General features: G+C 40.5%; 1 protein-coding gene across 1 annotated transcript; it reads right to left on the bottom strand.

Moving 5' to 3' along the window:
- Nucleotides 1-11,829: 11,829 nt before the first annotated feature.
- Nucleotides 11,830-13,499, bottom strand: LOC143625398 (uncharacterized). The gene has a single exon (XM_077095735.1). It carries the CDS (start codon nt 13,408-13,410, stop codon nt 11,941-11,943), a length of 1,470 nt encoding a protein of 489 aa, XP_076951850.1. The 5' UTR covers nt 13,411-13,499; the 3' UTR covers nt 11,830-11,940.
- Nucleotides 13,500-15,026: the final 1,527 nt, after the last annotated feature.

Genomic DNA, 15,026 nt, shown 5'->3' with positions numbered 1-15,026 from the left:
ATCTGTTTGTTTAATACTTTGCCCTCATTGTTTTCTTTATTTACATCTTTGCCATTAGGAATTATTATTATTATTATTTTACTAAAAGTGTTTATGCCTTTATTGGGGGCCGTTTCTAGATATTAGTTGACTGTTAACATAGTAACATAATAATAATTAATAATCAACCTTTGAAGTATATCATTCGGTTTAAAACTTAAAACCAGTTTGGTTTGATTAACAAAAATCAAAACCGGTTTATGATCGGTTTTGGTTCGGGTTTTGACTGGTTTTTGTCAAGTTTTGGTCGATTTCGGTTCGGTTAACCGGTTTTTGTGGAGAAAATTGCAAACTGGTTCCGAACCTACGTTTTTAATCGGCTCCAAACCGGCTTCAGCATAATCGGTTTCAAATTAATTAGGTTTCGGTTTGATTTTTCGGTCGATTCGGTTAACCGGTTTTGGTGGAGAAAATTATAAACCGGTTCTGAACCTATGGTTTTAATCGGTTCCGAACCTACAGTTTTAATCGGCTCCAAACCGGCTTCTACATAATCAGTCTAAAATCGGTTCGGTTTCGTTTGATTTTTTGGTAGATTCGGGTAACCGGTTTATTTGCTCACCTCTACTTTAGTTAACTATATTTGTCATAGATGGGGTGTTAATGATCTCCATTGTAACCGATTGAACGGTTATAATGGAGACAAATAAGCTGGTTAGAGATTCATAAGGTTGGGTTTATGATTTGGTTTAATGGTTTAACGTATGGGTGCAAACGAGAGGGACGGCTTGCATGATACTTGTGACCAGATCGATTAAAACATTGAAATGATCCTTATCGAGCCCGAGCCTCAAATAATCAAATAAAGTTTGTTTAGTTATCGAGTTCGAGCCTTGTATGGGGAAATCGTTTAGGCTCGTCAAGCCTTCATGAGCCTAGTGTATTTTTTTAAGTTTAAAGTCCTTTGGACTTCTGTGTATTATTTATAAAGTGCATAACCGAGCTCAAGCCAAACTTAGATTTGTTTAAGGTTTTTCTCAAAATGCATATAAATTATTTAATAAATAAGATACGAGCTAAGCTCGAGCTTGAAACACGTCTAAACGTATCGGGCTCCAGCTTTAGAAAAAAAAAACTTGGTCGAGCTCGGCTCATATGCACTCTTAGGCTTTAATGGTTTGATCTGGTTTATTATTAGGAGTCGGTCATGTAAACCGAACTAATTGTTTAACCTTTACTATTCATATGCTTTTGGAATATATATTTATGTATAGTGGCGGACCTATAAATTCTTTACAACATGATCGAAAGTATCTGTTACTTTTACTATAAATTTGGAAACGAAATTTTATTCATTTCATCATTTTATACCAACCATATTTGGCATATCAATGTAGAAAGTCAAGATTGGAGTAACAATCAAGTTCTTAATCTAGTGACAATAACTTGTACAAATATCTAGCTCCATTGCTAAACTATTATTAAATAATAATATGAGTTTATTAGTCAAGCTATCAATTATCAAATTATTAATCAAGCTATCAAACTCCATAAGACAGTATTATGAAAGAAGCTTGTTCATTTTGGTCTACAAGCATTCCAAATGATATCATAGATTAATCTCCCAAATTACACACCTAACTTATAGAGTAATATCTCATCAATTTATCTCTCATGATTTTCCTATGGTTATCAGGGCCGTCTTTAAGAACGCGTGGGTCCTCATGATCCTATGCAAGTAAAAAAAAAACAGTATATATATATACGCACATATATATAATTAGTAATAGACTAATACTAAAGATAATCAAGCATATTCAAGTGTATTTATAATATATATTTAAAAAAAAACTATGGACCTCTTGTATTAGTGGGCCTTGTGCGGCTACACATCTCGTATAAAGTATTGAGACGACAATCTCACCTAACTTATTAAAATAAACCACACTTCTCTTAAAAAAAGATTTTGTTTTTTTTTAATATTTCTGTAAAATATATACCATAACCCAACATGGGCACGATAATTCAATATCTCTATAGCACCACGTCATTCTAGAAACCACATTAGCTCTAAAACTTTAGCAATCGTTTCGTCAATCATGCACGACCTTATCATTTTACACAAATAATCTTAGTACACAATCATAATCTTAATAGTTTTTATTTCACCCAACAATGGATGAGTAAATCAAGGGGTATAAATCTGGTTAGTCATACTGAAACCGATACCGAATGTGGTACTGAATTTGATAATGAAGTTGACGTAGATGCGATACTAAAATTGTTATATTATATTGTTTATGTATTGTTTGTTCAATGTATGTTTTAGGGAGTCATCTTAATTTGTAAATGTAATATGATTCATCCTATAAATTCTTTTATATATTGTAAAGATTTAAGGATATTTATATATGTCACTTTAGCCTTAATCTGGATATTTTTGTAGAGTTTTCTATTCACTTTTAATTATTTATTATTTCTTTTAGTGTACAGTTTGGACTCATAATGCCGACAAGTCAAGTCCATGTGCCACTTGTGTTCAACCAATATATTTCTTTCTACTTAATATAATATATTTCTTACGAACACTATCCCAGTTACCCAAGCTGGGGCAAGTGCAGTAAATAATCGCTCACTGGGATTCACCGATACCCAGTTAGAGAAACGAACAAGACTCCCCCGCCAAACACTCAATGAAGTTAAGGCATGGGCGGAGGCACGTCAGAAGGAATTCCAAGCTGAGTTGGACGAACGCTTGCGTTCCGTCCAACAGGCTGACGAATTCGAAGAATACTTGGACGATGACTCGGAGGAATCCGACACCGACGCGAACCCTCGCCATAGGGCAAAAGGGAAGCGTAAGGAAACGGACTCCCAACCGAGAAGGCGTTTTGGAGAAGCCTTCAAACCAAAAAACACAGGTGGAAATCCACGTGACTTCTCCAAAACATTCAGACCAACTGTGGCAAATGCGGGAACGTCCAAATTTGCAAGGGACATTGCGGAAGCAATCGCCCCAAAAAGTGCCAAACAGATGTCCAACATCGGCACTTATGATGGTATATCTGATCCAGACGATCATTTGAACAGATTCATAGCGGGGGCAACCGTCAGTAGTTGGACGGAACCTACGTGGTGTTATATGTTCCAAATGACGCTTGTTGGGGCTGCTAGAGCGTGGTTCGATCGTCTACCGGTCAACCACATCTACGACTGGGCAGACTTCCAACAGAAGTTTAGCCAACACTTCAGCCAACAACGAAAGTATACCGAAGAGCAATGGACAATCCTGAAATGCATTCGAGAGGAAGATGAATCTTTGCCAGACTTCATCACTCGCTTCAACTCAAAGAAGCTAAGTCTGGGTAACATTAGCGAAGATCTTGTTCGCGCTGCTTTTATTCAGGGCGCGAACGACCCAGAGCTCATCCGCACCTTAACGGGTAAAGATGGCATGCCATCCACATGGGATGCCATCATGACAGCAGCTAAACGCTTTGCGGAAACGGAGAAGCAACTGGGTAGAGATCTCCCACAGAGCACAAACCTCTACACCCAGAAAACAAGAGAAGACAACGTCCTTACCGCCCGATTAAACAAAAAGCGGAAGCTAGGCATTTGGCAGTCAAGGGTAAACTTTGACACCTCATCCGGCTTGCAACATCGGTTAGGCGGAAGGGATAACGTACGGTCGAACCAGAACTCCAGATGGACGCCACTCACCAAAAGCGTCACCGAGATATTCGCCACTGAGGAGCTCCCATGGCCAAAGGCTCCAATAATCCGACATCGTCCCAACGCTGATCGGAGCAAATACTGTGACTTTCACAGGACAAAAGGCCACAACACTGAAGAATGCACAGACGTAAAGGATATGGTCGAAGCATTTGTCAGAGATTGGACGCTCGCGCACCTCGTGGCGCAATGAACGCTGAGCAGGCTGATGCGTGTAGAACCCCAGCTGGGGAAAACACGAATAAAATTGCAGCTTCAATGTGGAGACTACATGCTGCGTAAAGAACGAGATCCCGAACCAGGTATCGGCTCGATGGCACTCCCATCCCAACAACATGGAAGGGAGCTCAATTACACAGTTTGCATGTAGATCAATTCCAAATTTGTAAAGGCCCAGAGCCACTTCTAATGGAAATGATTCTCCTTAGAACATCGACGCTGATGATTTTACATTTATACTTTATGAACTATCAACACTGATGCCGGTTTTCACCGCATACATAAGTGTGAAAGTCGTTGCATGGGGAAGGCGGCAAAACCCGCATAAACCCAAAAAACGGCAAACCTTCACGCAGGTCAGTTGAAGGGGAAAAGTTCAGTCATCCCACTAAATGAAAGTGCTGGTCTATCCGCATGAATCATGATAGAGGAAACTGAACACTAACCTATTAACAACCGCGCGTCGAACGGTTAATTTATTCAACACGGATATGCCGGTTTTCACCGCATAATTACGTGGAAAGTTGTTGCGTGGGGAAGGCGGCAAAACCCGCATAAACCCAAAAAACGGCAAACCTTCACGCAGGTCAGTCATAGGTAAACTTTGGTCAACTAAATGAAAGTGCCGGTCCTAACCGCACAAATCATGAGAGGAAACCAAACCTATTGACAACCGCGCGTCGAACGGTTAACTTATTCAAGAGAATTTCTAACAAAAGGATGAGGAAAACCTACACGCAGGTCAGATATAGGTAAAGTTTAGCCATCCTACTAAGTGCAAGTGACGGTCCTACCCGCACAATCACGAAAGAGGAAGCAAAACTTCAACCTATTATCTACCACGTTCAAAGGTTAACTTATCCTAAATACTTAGAAATTTCAAAAAGATGAGGAAAACCTCCACGCAGGTCAGACGTAGGTAAAGTTTAGCCATCCTACTAAGTGCAAGTGACGGTCCTACCCGCACAATCACGAAAGAGGAAGCAAAACTTCAACCTATTATCTACCACGTTCAAAGGTTAACTTATTCTACACTTGGAAAATTGCTAATTTAAACTAAAGTATGCAAGTCATATAACGTTTATAAAGCAAGGAATCCAGAGAAAGTAGCGGTCTTACCCGCACAAAGATTTATATTTCATAATATTCATTACAAGAATGGCCGGGTAACTACCATCCTACAAGAAAATAAATCTATACAAGCTAAATCTATCCTAGCAGTGGGAAGGGATCTTCAGGATCAGGCTTCAGGGCCACTTCCACTTGGACCAGCACCATCAGTAGAGCGTGGCAGTTCAAGGAAAGCTTTAAGGATAGCTAGCCCATCATCAGCAGCAGCAACTTGGTTCACCTTCTCCACCACCGGATGCGGGAAGGCGGCATACTGATTCACTGCTTGGTCGTAAACAGCTTCAGTATCAACATTATACAAAGGGAAGTTGGAAGGCGGGATGCCTTTCTCAACGAACCCTAGACCAAGCAGGAAGCCGGCCTTTTCCCCATCCTCGTGAGAAGCGTTGAGGGCTGCGCTCATAGCATCGTCATAAGACGTATCAGCAAAGACCCGATGCACAACCTACAAGAAAATATACAAGTATCAGAACCTTTTCTATTTACAAAGAAAAGCGTAAAGACATGAAAAGCATACCTGAGACAACGCTTCTCGAAGAAGCCATTCCTTGGCAACCAGAGCTTCTTGGAGGGCAGCTTGAGCATCGTTACGGGCGCGTTCGGCTTCACTCTTGTTGAGGTTGGCAAGCAACACTTCTTTAGCCGCAGCCTCTTCGACGCCCTTTAGCTTCCGCTCAGTATGGTCAAGCACCCCCCTCTGGTCCAAGATCTCCTGGAGCTTTTTGGCGTCTTCCATCGCCAAGGCATCATGAGCCTGCTGGAGAGCCTCTAATTTGGCTTCAAGCTCTTCATTCTCCACGCGTAGAGGCTCAGCAACAGCTTCAGCCTTGGTGGCCCTCTCGGTTGCGTTCCTTGCAGTTTCCTTAGCCAGCCGAAGCTGTTCATTAACAGCTTGGGCAGCCTTGGAACGGGCCTCGAGCCGGGCCTGAACTTCAACCTCGAGGGCCTTGAAGGCCTTCTCCTTTTCCGCAGCAGCTGCGGTAAGCTTTACGTTCTCCTCCCGGACAGCCCACGCCCGAGCTACTTCTTGAAGACGAGCTGCTTTTAACTTGTCGTTTTCACGACAAAGCAGCTCGACGCGCGGCTGCATCCGGGCCAGGAGAACCCGAAGCTCATTGGTTAGCCTACCCTCCTGGTAGCTAGCCATGGCTTCCCCCAACGCACCACTGGGAGCAGCGTGACGAGCCCACTCCACGCACTCCACAGGTGTGCGAAGAGTTGTTCCTCGGCGGATGTTCCATCGTGGAACATACACTTCATTGGAATCCGACACTGCAAAAAACATAAAGCAGTTAGGAAAAGATGATAAAAATATGAAAAGGGCCAAAAGAACCCTACGCACCTGTAGGGTCAATAACAGGCCGATAGCCGCCAAACCCATCACCTGAACCCAACGGAAATCCATCCAAGAGGTCAGGCAGATGGGAAGGAGGCAGAGGTTGGCGATAAGCCCCAGGCATACCTGAAGGATCGGCCGTCGTGGCCGATGACGGAGGCGGCATGGTAACAGTCGCCGCGGTCGCCGCTGCGGAATCCGCAGCAAAAGTAACCGCCGACTCAGTGAAAGATGCGGTAAAAATGGCACTGACAGCCGGCGGTGACGTCATCACAGCTGGAACAGTCGGCTCAACGGAGTGAGCAACTGAACCAGTGGAAGCAGGCGCAGCCGCCTGGGTCATCGCCTCAGGTAGGCTGACCAAGCCTACCGTCATGGGCGGAGGGGTACTCCTCTGCGCTCCACCCTGGAATGCGTCAACATCCACGCCTGCACAAAGAAGATAAGTGTTAATGATATTAAGCTATGAAGTTAAAGATAAAGAAAGTTTGTACTTACGGGTTTTCTTAAGCCTAAATGTACGGACAGGCGGGGATGAACCCGATGGAGCCGGCCTCTTCATGCCGCTCACCATTGTCATCCGGGGCTCTCCGGAGGTGACAGTCGCAGCCTCCGGAGCGGTGGTCTTATCACCACCGGGGTTCCCCGCCACCTCCTCGCTCTCGGCCTCTGAGTCAGACCGAGGCACCGGATCACGTGAAGACATCTTGCAGATGAAAGAAGAAAACGATTTCAAGGGAATGCTCGACTGAAAAGATGAGTATTGCCGGAAATCGTTTTGAAGATGAAGAGAAGAGTGAAAGTGTGGATTACAAAGAACCCTCTCCCCCTTTATATACTAATCGCAATTAATGCGATGAATTTAATGCGGAAGAGAGAGAAATCGAAGGTGCAATGAAACTATGACACGTGGCGAAAAGCAAGCTGGCAACAGCTGTTGAAATGACGCGTACCATTAATTTCGCGGCCACGCGCCCGAAAAATCGCGCCCACGCGCCTGAAAAAGCGTCTGGAATGACCATGTACTGTCACGTCACCATAACTTCCTGCACGTCCTGACACAGTCAGAAGAAACCGTCGCACGACGTTTCAGAGGTTTGGACTGTTCTTATCCTTTCACCAACTCTTCGAATTTCAAAATTCAAAAAGATTCAAAAGTAAGCGGGAAAATACCCCTTACCTTGGCAACCAAGTAACTATAAGACGGGTGCGGGTACAGTGTTAAAGCAAAACCCTTCACATACCTAGCACCCGCAGGGAATTGACGCCAGGAATACCTTGGCAACCAAGTAACCATAAGACGGGTGCGGGTACAGTGTTAAGGCAAAACCCTTCACATACTTAGCACCTGCAGGGAATTGAAGCCAAGAATACCTTGGCAACCAAGTAACTATAAGACGGGTGCGGGTACAGTGTTAAGGCAAAACCCTTCACATACCTAGCACCCGCAGGGAATTGACGCCAGGAATACCTTGGAAGTAAAGTAACCGTAAGACGAGCGCGGGTACAGTGTCAAGGCAAAACCCTTCACATACCTAGCGCTCCGCAGGGAATTGAAACCAAGAAGGATCTTCTGGGCAATGCTTGCGGAAACGGAAATAACATCCCCGCATAGCGGGAACGTCGAGAACTACATTGTTTGAAGCTCCAGGATGGAATTGGTGGTTTTAACATAATTGATCACTATGTTGAAAACTACCAAAACCTCATGGAGAATCCACACAAGTGGGACTCAACGCTCCTGACTTGCGAGGAGGTTACAGACCTACCCGCATCATACCCAAAGATCAAGCAGGAAAGTCGGGAATTTCTGCAAGTGACAAGGACTTCCGCGGGAAGAATCCCCATGGAAAACCTTAAAACTAAACCCTTTTCAAAACCCTTTGCTTAAGTCCAAAAGTTCACCTCACTTTATTAAACACTCATGAGAAGAACATTGGACTGGGGGGACTTGAAGAGGTAGGTCCCAGCACAGCCCAGTTGGACCCGCAAGACTCACCTTGAAGAGGGACGTCTGCGCAGAAACCAACTGGATCCGCAGGACCCACCATGCTCAGAGACGTGACGTCCTTACGCGCAGTACGCAAGCTGTTCCTGCAGGAAATGCCTCCCAATGGTGAAGGACTCTGCCTGTTCCCGCAGCTGCGGATACAAGCCATCAGGGAAGGCCACCCGCGCAGCAAGGCTACACGCACAAGGCACTTAGCTCTCAATCACTCAGTGTCACCTGAAGGAATGAGCAAAGCCGGGAACAATCCCGCACAAAGGCGGGAGGGGGAATACTCCCGCCCAAAAGCCAGTCCGTACGATACGGGAAGATCTTCTGTACTGTACCTGACGAGGTATGGGCAAAAGATCTGACTAAAGATACGACAGCTTATTGACAACAGTATGGCGAGCAGCATGCTCCTGTACTGTATGTCACTATTAGCCGCTGCCTACTCACCAACTCCTGTCATACCACGTGCATAGCCGGCAGTTGGTGGAAAAGGAATAGTACACAGCAGGCCTGGTCACTGTCAGCCGCTGCCTACCCACCAACTACCAGCAGGGCACGTGCGTAGGCCACAGTTGGTGGAACAGGAATACTATTCAGCCGGCCACACCTCCTTGGAAACCTACCTTCGGCTATAAATACCCCAAATGGTATGATCATCTCATCTTATCATATCTTATCACATTACCATCATATTATCATCATATTATACCTGATATCTGCTCTAGCAATCTCTTAATATACATTTATATTTAAAGAGCAATCTAGTCTGATTCTCACGCCGGAGGGTGGTCACAAGGAGGAACCCCCCCTTCTCAGTGACAATCTCACGGTGTCTGTTTTGCAGGTTATCAGAAGAACCATCTTTTCTGGGTCTAACCCCTCGTGGGAAACATCTATCTAACCCCCAGGTTATCCGTAATCTGCCCGGGGTCCGGTTAGTGTTTCTTCAAAGGGGTATAAATCTGGTTAGTCATACTAAAACCGATACCGAATGTGGTACTGAATTTGATAATGAAGTTGACGTAGATGCGATACTAAAATTGTTATATTATATTGTTTATGTATTGTTTGTTCAATGTATGTTTTAGGGAGTCATCTTAATTTGTAAATGTAATATGATTCATCCTATAAATTCTTTTATATATTGTAAAGATTTAAGGATATTTATATATGTCACTTTAGCCTTAATCTGGATATTTTTGTAGAGTTTTCTATTCACTTTTAATTATTTATTATTTCTTTTAGTGTACAGTTTGGACTCATAATGCCGACAAGTCAAGTCCATGTGCCACTTGTGTTCAACCAATATATTTCTTTCTACTTAATATAATAAATTTAAACCGGTTTGTAACGTCGGCTAAACTTGTGGTACTGGGTTTCGCACATCAGGTCAGTATTTTAAGTCTGATATTTTTGGTTGGTTTACTAGAATATCAAATCGGCTTTTTTTTAATAAAATATCAGTTTAAACCGGCAAACCAGTTTTAAGCCCAAGAGATTTTTTATATTTTACGGCCCATATTAAAAAAAATACTTTTAACTTTGTTTTTCAGTAGGATCAGTTTTTCCATTAAAAACGATGTGGCGACGTAGCTTGTTGCACGTTTACATGTCTCTCTATTGTAACTGGATTATTTTATTATAACATGAAAAGTTTTAACCTAACATTGTTATATTATATTGCTTAAACCGGCAAACTAGTAAACTTTTGGAATATATTTTGAAAATCGAGTGCCTATGCGCTATTCTTTTTATTACAGATTAACTTTTGAATTATATTTTATTATGGTAAAATTAAAACCCCTCTAACTCTCCCATATTAAACTCGTATTCTTTGAACAACAACTCTCTCATGTTAGCCCGTATTTTGTAACTATTTTCTACTTAGGAAAATTTATAACTAAACAAAAATGCATTAGTTTTTAATGAACAAGTGAAAAAAATGATTAATATTTTATGTACAAATGCAAACAATATTCAGCATATCTTTTAATGGTATAACATTTACATTTATTGTCACCAACAACAAAACAAATCTAAAGATAACTATAAGGAGATGAAAGACAAAGTAAGGGATTTATCATCAAATTTCTTGTGTTTTTCAACTAATAATATATCCATATTTATTCTTGATTATTTTCTTCAACTTATTCAAAAAACCAGTTAATTTCCACGATATGCATGTGGTTAGTATTACATTTTTCATTTGATTGTGGAAAATACAAGAATCTAACCTAAACTGTAAATATGTAATTAAATTTAATTAAAAAACATAGTACCTACCCATATACGAGTCAAGAAACAAGAAATCTCATCGTAATTCATCTTTGCTAGTACAATATGTAATTCCGCTTAATCAACTACACTAGTATGCTACATAGACATATAGTTGTTCAACACACGAGAATGATGGAAAATCAACGGATGATGGACTTTAATCGATAAAGTAACAATGCACACCAAGTTATCACAATTATTCATCAGCACGTAACCTAACATTACAATCTGGCACCGTCTTTTAACGACTTTTAAAGGTTAACTAGCAATGCACAGGGTGATCTGTGATCATGTATATATTACTTTGCAACAAGCACATAGGTTAATGTAGGTAACAACTTTCAAAATCATTAGTGTTTAAATTTTTGTAGAGATGTAATAGTAATTATAATATAATTAAGAGTCAAGAAGCTCGTTTTCCATGCTAGCAAATGGGCTGGCATGGCCCACTTTGGTTTACCACAAAACAAATTCAGCCCAATTCAATGCTCCCTTATCAAGCCCAAACAATCTTTAGGGGTGATAAAACAGGTCTTACCCGTCAAAACCGATCGGAAACCAAAGCCGAACCAGAACCGGTTGATGGTAAAGACAAAAGCCAGAAACCGACCCTGTTAATACTTGGTTCAGGTCCTAGGCCGGTTCGCGGGTCCTAGAAATGTTTGTTAGTATTGCAGTCGATTTGGGTCTTTAATCTTTAAACATGATGTTTGAGCTTTACAAAAGAACCAGAAATGAGAATAGATGATAGTTCTTATGTTTTGTTATACAATCGGGCTTGGGTCTTCAAATCCGCTTCTAGAACTGGACCTGACCAAGAATCCGATTCAATACATATGCTATGCTCGAGAACCGGCACTATTTGATAATAAACGGGTTTTACAGGATCGGGTGTGATGGGTCCCGTGTGTTTTGCGTATCTTACCTTATTTATGTTCACCCATAGTAATCTTTAATTTGAACTCTAAACTCATTTTTTTTGTGAGTGAAATGTTTTATAATGATAATGATAATGATACTGATACGTTTAATAAACAATTAATATGTAGTAACGTGTATAAAAATATTGATCAATTACCTAACAAGTATAAACTATAAACCATAGTATTTCTTGATAAAAAAAACTAAACCGTGAACACGTTTCGTTACATTAACAAATGGAGGCGCATTTTGTTGCTCGTTATTAATTGTAAGTTATATTGACATATGATTTAAACGTTTAAACTCACGAACCAAAAAATGAATAAAATCTTTAACCTTAAACCTACACCTCGACAGTTGTCTGATTAATCGACATATATCTCCACCTCTCTTTCTCCACAAAATCCGCATCCAAGAATCGTGACACAAACGCCCACAACCTATAAACATCTTCAAAATTTGTCAAAAAACCGAGTGTCGCCATTACCACCGGTATCCCAAGCTCAAACCCCTCTTTCTTTTTTGTCAATGGCCGATTTTTGTCTTCACTACTTTTATCCACAAACATAACATTCTTTAAAACCGCATAACTAAGTGAAATGTTGTGTCTACCCGCCAACTTCTGTACAAGTGTCGGGTCGACTTTCTCGCCTTTCCAATCGAACACGTTGAAAGCCACAACCGGCCCACGGTCCACCCTCACTTTCGGCCCATATATCCTAACCAAAGGAACCCCGTCCTCAGAATGAGGGTGCTTTAAATTACCAAACGCATTCACTAACCAGTTCACCAAGTACCTGGCCCTAGTGCTTATTAGTAACAAACCCAACGAATCCGCATGATCTAACCCTCGAAACTCGATATCTGAGTGGGCCCCACTTGTGCTCGCTTCGTTTTTTTGTGCTTTTTCTTTAATCTCAACCAACACGTCGCGTTTCCATATTTCGAAAAACGATAATTCCGTCTTTTCTTCTTTAATTTCTTCGATTTCTCGTATTTTTGTCTTTTCTTCTTTAATTTCTTCGATTTCTCGTATTTCCCTCTTTTTTTCTTTAATTTCTTCAATTTCTTGTTTCGATGATGACGACGACGATGACGATAACAAGACGGTTTTGCCTCGGTCGATACTCCTCGATTCTTGGAGGAATAACGGTCGGTTAACCGCGTGAACAATGTTAACCAACCCGGTGACCATAGCCGAGTTTTTAACCACGGACGATCTCGATTTTTTAATAAAAAGACACCCGAAACCCGACGGGTTTTCCCCAAACACCTTATAAAAAGAACATATCAAGAAATCGGGCTGCAAAAGCGACAACCCTAATGTATCCATATCTTTCGCTCCAAGCGCATTCGCATCAAGACACACGTCCCACCCGTTCTCTCGGGCCAAACTCATCCAATAATACGAGTATCTCGACCCGGTAACCCGAGATTGTAATGGGAAAACAAAAAGCCCTCTTTTTTTCTTTTTCTTATTCTTGTTCTTGGAAACAATCATTTTCCTCAATCTTTTCGACATTATTCTCATATTGAGCCACGAAAAGCCCGCGGGCTCGGCCCGGCCCGACCTCCTTCGACAACTCTCGATCATGGCTTGCACACCTTCGTTCTCGTGGTCGTAAACCGTTATAAGGTTTCGGTTTGTTTGAAAAGGGTATGCATCAGCCAATACTTTGCAAGCTAACATTTGGTTAGCAGTGAAAACTAATGAGTATTCATTTGATGATATGTTCATGTATCTAGAGATCCTTTCCTTTAACATAGTTTCGAATTCGGGCTCGGGCCCGTGACCGCCACGTGTAATATACATATACAAGTTAACTGACTTGTAAATAATATTGAAAAAATGTGTGTCACAATGTAATAGTTGTGAATATGAAAAAAGCCCATGACCATTATAATCTAGACAAACATGGTTAGTTAAAATAAGATGGGAATATTCATGTTCGCGTATCCGGTCAGCCCGGTCAGTTTCCGGGTAGTTCGGGAACGCACGTGTCAAGTTGGAAAATGATTGGTCTAGAGGTGGTATGGACTCATGGTTAGTGAATTGCGTGTTTGGGTTTAGGGAAAGCGTGGTGGCAGCTATGAAATCGTACCTGGATTGACAAGTTGTCGATTGTGGGTTGGGATCGTTGGGCTGCCCGAATAATTTGTTCGGGCAGCATCGTCGAAAACATTCTCTACAAGGTGAAGTCATTGTTTATTTGTAATTGATATGAAGATGTTGTTGGCTTATAAATAAAGTGATCATAATGTTGCATTGTTTGTATCATTTTACTTGTGCACATGAGTACAGCTAATCGTTAACTATAAGTCTATGTTTTAATATTATTTTAATATTATAAAAGGTTTAAATATGAAAAAAAATTTTATAAAATAAAGTCTAAATCTATATCTATTTATACTCTATGCTATATAATACAAAAAGTAATTTTTTTTTGTCACATGTCATTCGTGGGTAAATCATTATCCTTTTTTCCGGCGTCGCTCTTCGTTAATTTTGTTTACTATTTTTTGTTTTCTGTCTTTCTCCTATTAAATGTCTTTTTTATTTTAAAAATTTTAAGTTTGTTTTAAAAAAATATTTAAAAATTGAACTTTTTTTACATTATTTAACCCGTATAATATGAATAATTTGTTTTTATAAGAAGCATTGATCGGTGCATTTTAGGTACTAGTGTTTACATGTTAAATATTTATGAAATGCATCGATATTATTACTAAGCATATTACTTTAACGTGTTTTTTTTATATATTTTGTAGGTCATGAGTAAAATGGATGTTAAATTTCAAAAATAAGCATTCACAAATGTTTGAATCACATGGTTTTTATTCTAACTTAGTAAGTTTATAAACTAAAGGTGTATGTGGTTTGATTAGTCATGTAAAACATAAGTTGTTTGACCGATTCTCATTGAGCAATTAGGACGATGAAGACAACAACATGTATGGTTGTATTTAACATAGAAATGGTCCCAAATGCAGGCCTCCACTATCCCCATGAAGTGGTTTATATTAACTACCAAAAAGTGGTTTTGTCTTCTTAAGTCAAATATATAGATTAGATAGATCTATTGGCATCCTATATTCTTATATATATTATTTTGATAAGAACATATTATGATTTTGATCTAAAAATTTTCAAATGTGTCTTAAAACTAAGCCTCTCTTTTAACCCCCATCAAATGAATACAAAACAAATGGATTTTAATATTTTTATATTTTTACTACTATTTTGAAGCCAAAAAAGATCATGTTAAAATAGAGTTATTCAAGCAACTTTTTTTTTAATATATAGAGTTAGCGCGGATAAAGAACACACATCAACGTTTGATGAAAAAGTAAATAGTAGGAGTTGTTGGTAATACTCGTTTAAAGGACAAGCCCATTCACAAGTCGGTGAGTTGAGGAGGCTCGTAAGCA

The sequence above is a fragment of the Bidens hawaiensis genome, unplaced genomic scaffold (assembly GCF_021521415.1).
Source record: "Bidens hawaiensis isolate Kalapana, Puna unplaced genomic scaffold, B.hawaiensis_p1.1 tig00004105_1, whole genome shotgun sequence".
NCBI classification, from domain to species: domain Eukaryota; kingdom Viridiplantae; phylum Streptophyta; class Magnoliopsida; order Asterales; family Asteraceae; genus Bidens; species Bidens hawaiensis.
This window is presented reverse-complemented; position numbering and strand designations above follow the sequence as displayed.

What these genes read in the sequence shown, in the direction of transcription:
- LOC143625398 (XM_077095735.1), bottom strand. Translation starts at nt 13,410, where the DNA reads ATGTATATTACACGTGGCGGTCACGGGCCCGAGCCCGAATTCGAAACT.